The 12506-nt window shown below is 55.2% G+C and overlaps 1 protein-coding gene across 1 annotated transcript in view; it reads left to right on the forward strand.

The window, feature by feature from the left end:
• Window positions 1-6706, forward strand: part of LOC144946408 (rho GTPase-activating protein 22-like) — a 44189-nt gene extending 37483 nt beyond the window's left edge. Inside the window, exons 9-10 of the mRNA XM_078875210.1 lie at window positions 1281-2565; window positions 3049-6706. Coding sequence (XP_078731336.1) covers window positions 1281-2565; window positions 3049-3298 — 1535 coding nt within the window. The 3' untranslated portion in view covers window positions 3299-6706. The remainder of the gene's footprint in view (window positions 1-1280; window positions 2566-3048) is intronic.
• Window positions 6707-12506: the final 5800 nt, after the last annotated feature.

Below are 12506 nucleotides of genomic sequence, written 5' to 3' on the forward strand. Positions count from 1 at the left end.
GATGGAGCGAGGATCATCGCCTCGCGAGGCCGTGAGAGGAATAGTGCCGGCTTGGGGAAGCCTTCATCCAGCAGCGGATAGATCACGGCCAGTGATGACTGCCGCACCGTAAGCTCCAAATAGTTGTTTTCATTTTCTTCTTTATCCTCTCCCTATGCCCGCCAGTTCAAGAGAGGTTTGCTTGCGAGACTCGTTTCTAGCATTTTTATTTCCTCCGCTAAAGGCTTGGAAATAATTGCGGGCTATCTGCAGCTGCATGAGAAATAACCACAATGACTCACCGGCTCCTTCCCTGCTGGAGGTACAAATGCACGCCGGCGTGTTGCTCTGACTCCTATTTATAGCCTGCGACAGATTTCCGTGGCTCTCTCAAAAAAACTCCCCCGACCCCCCGACTTAAAAAAAAACATTCGTAACAAAAGATGCGAGCTGCGCGTATGAAATAGCGTAACAAACTAAAATTTGACGTTTAAAATTTAAAAAATTTTATTCGCGAATCTTGCGACATAATATGGCGCGTGACGAACGTTCCGTATTTACGTCATGGCTGAAAGAAAGAAACCTGGAAAAAGACGAAGCCAGCGTGGGGCGTGGGACCAAGCGTGACGACCAGTGCTCACCTTGCTCCGACTTGTGAGCGGTGAGATCGTCTGCGAGTGTGTAATTGGCTCGGGGGGGCGGCGGTGGTGGTGATGGCTGTTGGGGGAAGGAGCTTGTCGGCTAGTCCAAGCGATGTTCCCGCCTGTACTCGACTGGGACAAATGTTACCATCGTCGCAGCGGGTGGTCGCCAGATGATAGTTTTACAGTGGAGGCTCTTCTGTTAATCTCATTGCTCTTTGCTTACCACTGAGAGTCATTACATCTTCCACAAATGAGGCGCGGGGATATGACATTATCAGCCATCTTAATAATGTCATGTTACCGTTGCTGAATGAAGGCCTCCCCATTCCATGTTGGTCCTGGAGTCTGACCATACCTCACCACACTGGTCAGTGTGGGCTGGTGAAGGGACAGGAGTTACCGAGCGCAGTGCATTAACCATTGCGCCAACACTCCTCCGAACCCCCCCCCCCCCACCACCCCCCCCCCCCCTTTGACTTATGAATACATCTTTAGCATTTAATTGTGAGTGAATTAGAGACAGTTGCATTCAACCCACAGTTTTTTCAAGAATCTAAATAATTTTTCAATGTCGCTACATAAATCACAACAATAAATGTGTGTCGCACCTCAAGCTGACGACCCCCCCACCCCTCGCCCCGCCACCCCACGCCACAGGAGCCCCCCTGATCCAGCAGCTCATGGAGGTGTTCATTGCCGAGCAGCACCGCCTCTTCCCGCGGCCGTGCGTCGACGTCCACGTGTCCCGCCTGCCCCCGGGCAGCCTGGGCCGCCCCGAAGGCCTGCGCAAGGACGCCCGCGAGGGTCCGCCGCCGCTTCTCTCCGGCGGGGGGGGCACGGCGTCGTGCGGGCCGCCGGCCGGGGGCGGCCGCCCCTCCGCGTGGGGGGCCTTACCGCTCTCCGAGTCCGACACGTGCACCAGCGGCTCCGAGCCGGGCGCCGCCGTCGTCTTCCGCGGCCGCTCCGTGGGCGCCGGCGGGGCGGGGTGCCGCCCGCTGCCGGCGGTGGCCGACCCGCTTGGGAGCCCGCGGGCCGCGGCCGCGCGGAGGGGCACGGCCGCGCCTTTCGGCAAGGGCGCGGTCGCCAACGGCTCGCTCGGCGCGGCCGTCGGCGGCTGCGGCGAGGCGCCGTACCGCGCCGGGCCCGGCCGCCCCCTGACCGGCGGCCGCGAGACCGGCTCGCCGAGGTCGGGCGGCGGCGGCCCGCGGTTCGGCCCCGTGCCGCCGCCGCCGACGTCGCGGCGCGTCGCGTCCGACACGCTGGAGTGCTCGTCGCGCCTCTGGGCCGCCAACGGCTACGCCACGATCCGCGAGCACAACCGCAGGCCGCCGGGGCCCGAGCGGGCCGGCGGGTGCCGCGGCGGCCTCGGCGCCGGCTGCGTGGGCGGCGGCGTGGGCGGCTCGGCCACGCTGCAGCGGATTTCCACGTACGACAACGTGCCGGCCGAGAGCCCGTCGGCCGGCAATTCGGAGGAGCGGCGCAGCGTGGACAGCGGCGCGACGTGGTCCAGCTCGTCGTGCGAGATCTCGCTGGGCGACGTCGCGGCCTCCGCGTGTGGCTCCACGCCGGCGTGCTCCTTCCGCGACTGCGGCTACGGCGAGCCGCGGGGAGGGCGCGCGGAGCCGCGGGGCGCCCTCCCCGCGCAGCTGGAGGGCCTGGTGGAGCGGGTAGAGGTGTGCGTGCGGAGCAGCGTCACCACGACCACCACGAGCCGCATCAACGAGCCGACGCTGCTGCCGCTGGCGCTGCCGCTCGCGCCGCCGCTGGCGCCGCCGCCGCTGCCGCTGGTGGGCGGCCCCTGCGGGGGAGCCGGGCCGGGCGGGGCCGGGCCGCTGGGGTGCGATCCCGACGAGTCGCACCACGAGGCCATGCAGGAGCTCGTCGTGGAGCTCAAGATGGAGCTGAGTCGACAGAAGGCCGAGTACGAGCAGAGGATAAAAAGGTAGCGCTGTTGTTGGCAACGGTGTTGATGTTGTTGTTGTTGTTCTTTGGAATTGGATGCACAACTGCCAGGACCAGCTGCTACCGGGATAGATTTAGATGTAAAATTGCGCGTGTCCACGTGTGTGCGCGCAGATGTGTGTGTGTGTTGATGTGGGGAGCGGGAGTTTAGTACATTGGCACGCTACCCTACAAACCCGATGACCCGAATTTCATTTGACACTCACGGCCGACATCGGTGACGAATATCTGAACCTCCCCTAAGTCACACCCGTAAACGATTACCCATTGCGGTGTGCAGACATCACTACCGGGGGACAGAGAGACGGCCGGGGCGTGGTGCTGGCCGCCCACCCCCTCGTGTGCCGCGTCGCCCCTCACGGTCGCTCGCTAACAGCGCACCCGACGGTCTGGCGCGGCTCTAAGCGGGGTGCCTCTGTCTCTGCGCGCGTGCGTGCCCCTCGGTGCCCGTTCCGCGTCGCAGCCTGGAGGCGAGCGGCGTGGACGCCTGCCGGCGAGCCGAACGCCTCTCCGAGGAGCTGGAGCAGGAGCGCGCGCGGCACCGCATGGCCGAGATCCGGCAGCGCAACGCGGAGCGCGCCCGCCAGGACGCCGAGGCGCGCAACCGCGTCCTCCAGCGGGAGATGGAGCACTTCTTCGCGTCGTTCTCCGACACCGGCCAGCCCGAGAGCGCCCAGATGCCCAAGCGCCGCGGCCACCCGCAGCCGCGGTAGCCGCGGGCGTGCCGTCGCGGGCACGCCGGGTCGACCGGCGACCCGCGTGACCTCCCGCTCGGGGGTCCGGCCGTCCTTGGCCTCCACGGCGGGTTGCGGAGATTGGGACGCAAGCCTGGCGACGGGTCGAGGCGCGAGCGTCGACACACCGCCACCGCCGCAGAGGTCTCGTCCGTTTGTTGTTGTTGTTTGTTGTTGTTGTTGTTATGCACGGGTCGACAGTAGCGGCGAGACAGAACGACTGTTGGTAGAAACGAAGCTCGTGGCGGGAGAGCGCCAAGACATCAGGGGGACGACTAAGGCTTCGTTTCTCACCGGATATTTTCCCGGACGGACCCGGCCGAAATGAAGCTCTGAGAAATGAAGAGAGCCGACGTGACTGTGTTAGGGTCAAAGGGGGTCAGCGCTTTAGGGTCGCCGCCTTAGCGTCAGGGACTTTTTTGTTAGGTTCGGCGTCGGTCTCCCTGCTACGGTTACCGCGTTAGGGTTAGGGTCCTGGTGTGTAAAAGTCAGGGTTGTTGTGTAAGGGTTGGGGTCCGTGGCGTAGCTACCGAGTGTGCAGGCGGTGCGACTGCACCGGGGGCCCACAGCCTGGAGTGGCCCAGGCGCTGGGCTGCAAAGAAGGCGAGGAAATTGAATTTGGACAGGGAGTGGCCCCATTTCGTACCTTGCTACGGGGCTCGTGCCAACTACGTGACGCCACCGATTCGGGTCTCATTGTTTCGGCTTGGCGTTTTAGAACTATGATCACAGTGCGTTGGAGCGTAAGAATTTGTATTAAAAACAACAATTTTACATGAGGTATTCGGGTCAGGGTTATCGCATTGGCGTTAGGGTGCCCGTGTTATCGTTAAGAGGAGATCTTAAAGGGTCATCCGGGCATTTCCTCGTAGTGCCATGGATCGCCGGAGGCAGTATTAGTTAAATAACAATGCAATTAATATAATTTGTGTGCGAGAAATTACGTTACGTTTGGGGTTACGGTTGGGGATTATGCTTAATGTCGGATACATGGGGACAAAGTTCTCGTTTTGGTGATGGCTACGATCAGAGTTACAGGAGTGGCAGCGAGGGATACAATCACGACCACCTGGGTTCTCGCGGTTCGTCCTGCACAGCTCCCCGACGCGTTCTCGTTTTGTACCGAGTGTCGTTCGGTGCGACCTTCCCAAGTTTCTCTACCACCCGCTGGGAGCTTCAAGGGAGCTACAGACGCATGGAGCTGAAACGCCGCGGGGCGTTGTGCCCAACGACACACGGCGGGGCCGGGAACGCGTGTCGGGAAGGAGGAAGAACATTCCGGCCTTTGGACGCGAGAGAGCTCAAGGTCGACATGGGACTGTTCGTAAGGAGCGATGGCGACCTTTGCCGCAGCGGCGGCAATTAATCTCGGAGAGATCCCTCCGCCGGACGGACGGCAACGGATGTCGCCTTCCCCTTTTTGTCCACGGAGGTGAACAAAGATGAACAACTTCGATTTCTGCATCGGGCGATGACTCCAGACGGACATTTCTTACGGACGCTAACCAAGGTGCTATTTGAGCGATGTAGGCAATGCGGCAGCGGCGTGCTGGACTGCGCGCGTGTCCGTGCTCACGTGCGGCAGGACCCTCCTAATCGTCGGGACAGAGCCACGTGCACTTCGGTTGCTGCTACGCCCAGACTCGCTTGCAAAGCTCCAGGCCATGAGATTCTCTTCACCGTTAGCCATGAAACCAAAAATGAAATCCCTCTCCTAACCCCCCCCCCCACGGCGCCCGCGACCGCTCCCGCCAGGTGGCCGGTGGGCTGGGTTGACGTCGAGCCGTGAACAGCTTTGCGCTAAAATCCATGACCCCCCCCCCCCGGCCAGAAGATGCACGCGGCGCTTTTGCGTGGATTTTGCTCGCAGGGCGAGATTGCGAGCGCCCTCCCCCACCCCCCGCAATGATCACATCACCCGGAACGTGCCCAGTCTCGTCAGGCCTCGAAAGCCAAGCCAGGGTTGAGCCTGGGCAGCGCTTCAGAGGGGTGACCGCCGTGCACGGCAGGTCGCTTGGAGGATACGGGGCGGCGTCGTCGTGGGCAGCAGAGGGCAGCGCAGCAAAAGTCCATCGTTGCACTGTACTTCTACGCTCTCCGCTCTTCACCAACGCGCGTTGATTAGCGTGGCGAAGTATGCTCAAATAACCCCCCACCCCCCTCCCCACGACCCGCACGGTGTGGGGGGAGGTCCTTATCCAGCCTTGAACTCACAAATGGGATGTGCAGCACGTAGCGTGGAGAGTTGTGGCGGTCGAGGCAAAACGGGAGAGTGGACGCGGCACAGTTTCCAGTGACAAATTGTCACCGTATTCAATCGAAATGGGTTACTTTGACGTGAACTGTCCACTCGTGGCGTGGGCTCTCAGGACATCGAGGTTTTAAAGCCGTGTGAAGCAAGGGGAGCACAACTCCGGTTCCGCGGAGCCGGCAAAACAAAGAATCTACGTTTCTAGGTTTTCGTTCCAAGCGAGCTCTCATTGGCCCGAGCCCTTAATTGACGACATAATTTGCTCAGACCTTATTCATCGCTCGCAGCTATGAAGCAGTGGGATATTCTGCACTATCTGTACAGCCTGCAGGGGTTCTGGCCCACAAGGACTGGAGTTGTGCACTCCTGGTGTCAGGTAATCATGAGTCTGGTCCAGGTTGTTCATTGCTGCCCTGGCAACATCATTTGTACCCCCTTTTTCCCACGGGCGCATTCCAAGCCAAACCAGCACCGGGCCATCACGGCACGGTGTGGTTTCCGCTGGCTATTTGCCATGCCGAGCCGAAAAAAAAAACGTTTCTACGCTGGCCTCATGCAATACGACACCGGAATCTGGCTCGGAGGGGAGGCCAAGCAGGGCCAAGCGAGCCGGGGCTAACGACGCGCACGCTCATTTGCGCGTGACGTCGAATCGGTACCCTGTGAGGATGCAGCGTCCACCGAGCCGCCACCGGCGCGCGTCTCGGCCCTTCCGTTGCACGTGACGTGTCAGCGGCACGGTTCGGCTCGCGCAGTGGAAATAGCCATCGGCGAATCCTCCCGAGCTGCACGGTGGAGAAAAATAGGCGTTTGTCACATTGACTGGGTGCACTCCTGGGCGCATCTTGACGGTGCCAAAGTCATCTCATGGAGTCCATCCTGTGCCGATCGAGCCTAATGATGGTGTGCCGGAACACAAGGAGCCTTGATGAGTAGAGAAAGGATTTTTTCGGTTCCCCAGATTTGAGTAAAAACTAAAAAAAAAGTCGTGGTATTTTCTTGATAAAATGGTGCTTTTTCAACCAAAATCAGGATGACATTACCATTCTCCAAGACACAAATTGAGCAGAATCTGTCTTGCAGTGGACATGTGTTAAAATATTTTTCTGCAACTATTTCCCCCCCCCCCCATCAAGTCCAGACGCTCAATAATTCATATGTAACCTGTTTAAGTATGATTTTAGTCAAAGAAATGTGTAGTTAATGGGAAAATTCACCTGTTACTCATGCGCGATATTTATTTTCTACATTTTGCAGCTGGACAGCATGTGCTATGTGATCATGTATGCCCTTGCACACGTGCACATTAGGAAATCTGAGATGCGCATTAACTTATTTTTCCTTTGAGGGTGTGAAGGGCAAGTGAAGTTCATCACAAAATAAATGATAGTAATTCATATTTGTAATGCGCCGTACAGAATTCGCTCCCTTGCGAAGAGAGCGAACGACTCAGAGGCGCGAGGAACCGCAGACGATCAGGAAAGCAGCCGGGCCGCTGAGCTTGTGCCATAAATTGCCCAAGTTCTGCGGTCCTCTATATACGAAGATGTTTTCAGAGAATTAATGGGTGCTTACATGTGGCAGGAGAACCAGAGCAGCAAGAGAAACCCCACTTGTGCGAGGGGCTATCAGCACTCTACCCAGGACTGAGCAGGTGGAGCGCCGCGGTGGCTAGGAGATGTTAACTACCTCGCCTAGTATACAGGAGGTCGTGGGTTCGACACCGACCCTGACGCCTGCTGTATATTTGGAGTTTGCGTGTCTCTCCGCGTGGTCGCGTGCATGTTTCTCCAGGTCCTTTGGTCCCCCCCCCCCCCCCCACATTTAGAAGCAACATGCGTTTGCTATAAATGTCCACATAAGCCACTTTGTTGAGCTATCATTTGTGGCCAGGTCGCTTCTAAAAAAAGAGCTATAAGCTGAGTGGGCCTTACCCGTTAAAATTAAAAGTTTAGTTGAGGTGGAAGTCCACGCTTTTGTTGTTGCCCGGCAAGCCAGGGTATGACAACCCCAACGCCCATGGCAACGGAGTTCCTCAATCTTTGTGTGATCCACCATCCCTGGATTTGCAGTCGTGCATCACCGCTGCTGTAATATGGTGACAGCTTTACGAATCACGGTGACAACTACAAATTCTGAAGGAAAATATAATCTCCATATAATATTATGGTCATGTCCCTCTACGATTTCTATTTAAACAAAACTAATCTAAATCCCAGAATTCATTAAAGTATTGTTTTTACTTATTGAAAGGCCCTCGTTTCTCTGTGTGTCTCTACAAGATCTTAAATTTAAAAGGTAAAAATAAAATAGAAACCTCGGCGAACAGAATTAAACATTAACGATATATTCCACAAAATAAATAGAGAAACGTAAAGTTGAGTAAAACCAAAGTGTAAAAAACCACAAAAACGAATATTCCTTGAAGTTCGGTGTGTATCTATTTACTGCGGAAGACGTCACGCAACAGACACGGGGCACAGCTGGCAGAGGCAAACGTTGCCCCCCCCCCCCCCCACTTTGCCTTATCGACTGCTGGGAGGAGAGGTGCTGTCAGCAAACGCCCGGCAAGGGCCAGGCTCCGCGTGCTATGAAGAAGGTTTTATTCTGCACCGCTCATGCCTGGCCACCTTTGTCTCCCCAGTTGCTGGTGTTCATCACAGCAACCACGCCGCTGGAGAATCGGTTTAGGCTGAGTCAGGTTTGAGTGTACGTGTGTGACTGCTGCATATTCGAAGGGCAGTGGAGCTGGTACTCATTTGTATATCCTCTGAGAGTGTAAAGACAAGTTAACTTTCTTTTTTAATCAACCCGTGAAGCTGCGACTTGCTGACAGCGACGTGCGTGGCATACAATCGCAGCTGCCGTGCTGTCAGGATGGGGAGTGCAGTGCGCTGAGCCTGACCATGTAAGCGGGACACCGGGGGGGGGGGGGGTGCCACCTGCCCCTGGCATTTCCCCGCGATCGTCCTCGTGTTCATCTTCTTCTCCTGGGGAACCTGCGACTCTTCCCATGTTGTTTTGATCAGTTTGATAATAACAACAACAACAACGACGACGATGATGTTACAACACCACTCCCTCGCGAGTCATTCTCCTTCCGAGACCGTGAGATATTCCGCTTCACGTGATAGGTCCCGTTTCTCTTCCGTCAAAGGTGACAACCGTAGCGCACACGCACACACACGCGCAACCTTACACGCACACACGCACACAGCCAGCCTGGCACGGCAGAGCGAACCCGCCCTCTCCACGCAACTGGGACACAGAGGCAATTGTGTTAAACAGAAACTACGATCGGTGTCGCGAGCCCTCGGGGCGTTGAGCCCCGAGCCGAGAGTCGCTTCGCACGCAATCACGGGGTGAACCCCTAACCCCCCCCCCCTCCCGGCGCGAGACTCGAGACCCCCACAAGCTGAAGAGCGAGCGGGGGGGGGGGGCAGCACGTGCCAAGCCGTGATATGTGGACGGTGCCCCCCAATCCCCCACAGCCGCCGTGGCTGGCACCGTGCCGAGCGGTTCACGACAGACTCGGAGACATTTCTCCGCGCCTTAACTGTGGAGCGACAGGAGTTCTCCCCGTCGGGGTTGGGGGTGGGGTGGGGGGTTGCGGCAGCGATGATTCCCCCCAGCCTCGTGCTGCGAGCGCGCCCGTGACGCGGAGTCTCTCGTCCTGCCACAACCTGAAAATGGCAGCGGCGGCGGCACCGCGAGCGTTTTGGAACGATCACTTTTTTACATCACCGTTTCGTTTTTAAATCTTTATTATTATTTATTACTACGACGATATATTATATAAAGAAACGTATATATCTAGACATGCGAATTTTGATCAATTGCACTCGGTTATGTAGACTGCTATAATTGAAGAGCTCCGTGATGGTACCATGTACCAGCGCCGTCGGCTCGGCACCCTTCGGAATCTCTGCGGCGCGTCTCGTTCTCTCGTGGATTGTACATTTCACCGTGGCACGCGCGCGGACGCACATTTTGCAACGTTTCTCTCTCAGCCTGGCGATCGGTATTTAAGCACTACTCTCCTCCTCGATGTACACGCGACTTGACATCAGCGCCGGCCACGGGATGATCTCATTTCGGATTTGTAACACTGCCGTTATTTATGCTTGACAATTGGCGACCTTGCGTTATTTATTGCCAGCGGAAGGCAAGATAATTATATAACATGGTACAATTTAGAACTCAGTTATTGCTCGGTAGTAAACATACATACACTATTTACCAGGGACGTGTGTGGATATGAGAGTTTTGTTTCATTTGAACAGAAACGTCAAACTTTTTTTTGAAAAATTATCATAGTAATAATAAAACCATAACAAAAAAATACCCAACGACGATTTTATTTTTTTGCCTGGTGCGTTATTTTGGGAAGATTTCTTAAATCTCCACCACCCAACTCTGCCCACCACCGCTTGAGTCCACCCAGTGGTACCAACTGGGCCACCGCTCGGTCACTCGCTCGGCCAGGGCCCTTGCGGCGGGGTAAAGCGTGGGTACTCGCAGCTCTTCCAAGAAGTCTTTGCCACCGTGGAAGAGTAGTTGAAAGTGGAGTCAAAGTTCATATTTCTTTAACCATGTGACAACTCAGGTGGCCCAGGATGTCTTATTTGCAAGAGTGTGACCTCGGTGGGTCATCATACCCTGGCCCACAGGGGCTTTATATCACTCCCTCTAGTAGAGGCCCCTTCCGATAACATCGGTGCGAGCAAGCAATTGCAGGGCTGCACCTTCACCGCCTTGTACAACGTTTAGACGCACGCGTGTTATGTGGCGCGCTGGTCAGTGTGGGCCTTGTGTCGATGACCTGGTTCTGGCCAAATATTTTCCACGTTTAATCGCCTAGGAAGCCGTGGAGCAACCTCACGATTTCGCAAAACGAACTCTGTAATCAGCTGCTGTTGATTGATGTTTCATTTCACTCGCCAAAGCCTGCGACAATAATTCCTGTAATGAAAACTGCCAGCTTGTAATCCTAGCGCTCGACTTAACGACTGTTCCCCCGAACCAACCCTCTTTTGGTGAAACCTTCCGTCATGTTTTAATGCCCTATCATCATCAGCCATGATCTATCCACTGCCGGATGGAGGCCTGTGTAAACGGTCGCCATCACTCGTGCTTTTGCGGCACAGCAATCCGTACGGCTCCTCGCAACGTGAGCGGATTTCATCGATCCATTTCCGGAGCGGACGTGCTCTCAGACGTGTTCCCTCCTTCGACGAAAACTCATTTTGAAAAGCCACGCTGAGTCTCAAAACTCCTTTATCCATCAGGGTCTTTGTTTGGGAATCGGTGCTATTTTTTCACAGGTATAAATGTATTTTATGTCAAGAATGACATATAAAGTACATTTTTTTTGTGGTGAGTGTGGGAGAAAAGCGCAGACCGATTGCTGTACTACCGACTAGCTGGAGGTTGGGTGGCTCATGCACTGCCACTTTTACATGGTCCACCAATGGTCCACCAGAGTTGCCACCACCACCACCGTGGCCGGCAAATCCATCGCCACCGCGACCACCACTGCGCTCGCACTGAAGCCTGGCCATGAAAGTACCAAAAGACCTTGCTTTGCTCTGTGACTTTTAGAGGTTATACAAGAGCTGGGTTATCCGATGTTTCAAGTAATGGATTATTGGTTCTGTCACTCGACTAATCAGGTAGCACGAAACCACCTCTATTCCCACGTGTGCTGCTGATGGGAGGTGATGGGCAGGGCTTGGTGAAGTCATCAGTTGAGTCACGCCGGGCGTGGCTTTAGAGGGGGGTTTCCCACCTTCGGGAGGCAGGATGTGGTGGTGGCAATTTGTAAAAGGGTTGTAAAAGGGGCCCAGAGAGATTGACCACAAAAAAGCAGTCGATTGCAATTTTTAGTCGATTAATCAGTTGGATTGGACAAACCTAATCTAAAGTTCATCAACCCTGACCAATATTGTTTTTTTCCACGTGACAGAACCTGCATGGCCCGTGAAATGCAACAGGACGATACAAAATTGCAACTCTTTTGCAATGCTGGTCTCCGGCAGTTGCCACGCGAACGAGATGAATATATTTTTGCAACCTCTCGAAGCCCTCTTACAACAGCCAGGCAGGGAGGATTTATTTTTTTCACAAATTCCGAGCGTTTTTGTTCTGCGATGCGTTTTATCGCCGCATGTTCGTTCGACACAATGTCCGACGTTACCAAATTCAGTTTTCGAAGAAGTTTCCAGGACGTGGCACCAAATGTCGGACATCGTGCCAAACCATGTAGCGGTGCACAGCCCAATACCAGAACGGAGCGCTGCACACGATAACCATGGGATATGGTGAGTTAATTCCATGGAATTGGTTTGTCGGTGTTGCAGAAACTATTTAAAGTAAATTGTTGTTGTGCACTTGGTAGACGGACCTGGCAGGGAAATTAAAAGCTAATGTTTAAATTTGTAAAGAAGGCTGGCCTGCCTGGGCAGCGGTATTGCCAGCTCCAAAATATATAATTGGGGGTAGAAGTGGCTTCAGATGTAATGACATCACCATCATTATTTTATAAGGGTACTTTTTTCTTTTTCCCACCAATGCACCTTTCAAATTTCAGATTTCACTTTTGACAAGCTCCAGCACTAGTTCTTACATCGACTGACGTGTGAAGCAATGTGTTTGCCTAGAGTATTACTGTGCATTATTAAATGCAACCACTTTCATCATTATAATCCATAATCTAATCCACTGTGGGATAAAGGCCGCCCCAAGTCTTCGCAAATCCCTCCATGCACATGGATTCAAGAAACTCGCCCCTGTTGTGTATATATACATGCATGTAGATTTAATTTTTTTCGCACCGCACGTAGCCAACCGCGCTAATCGGAGGTGCAGCAGAAGGTCGAATCGAGCCGGCGACCTGCGGATTGCAAGGCCGGTGTGCCACCCGTTGCCCCACCGGTG

This window comes from Lampetra fluviatilis, chromosome 41 (assembly GCF_964198595.1).
Source record: "Lampetra fluviatilis chromosome 41, kcLamFluv1.1, whole genome shotgun sequence".
In the NCBI taxonomy this organism is placed as follows: domain Eukaryota; kingdom Metazoa; phylum Chordata; class Hyperoartia; order Petromyzontiformes; family Petromyzontidae; genus Lampetra; species Lampetra fluviatilis.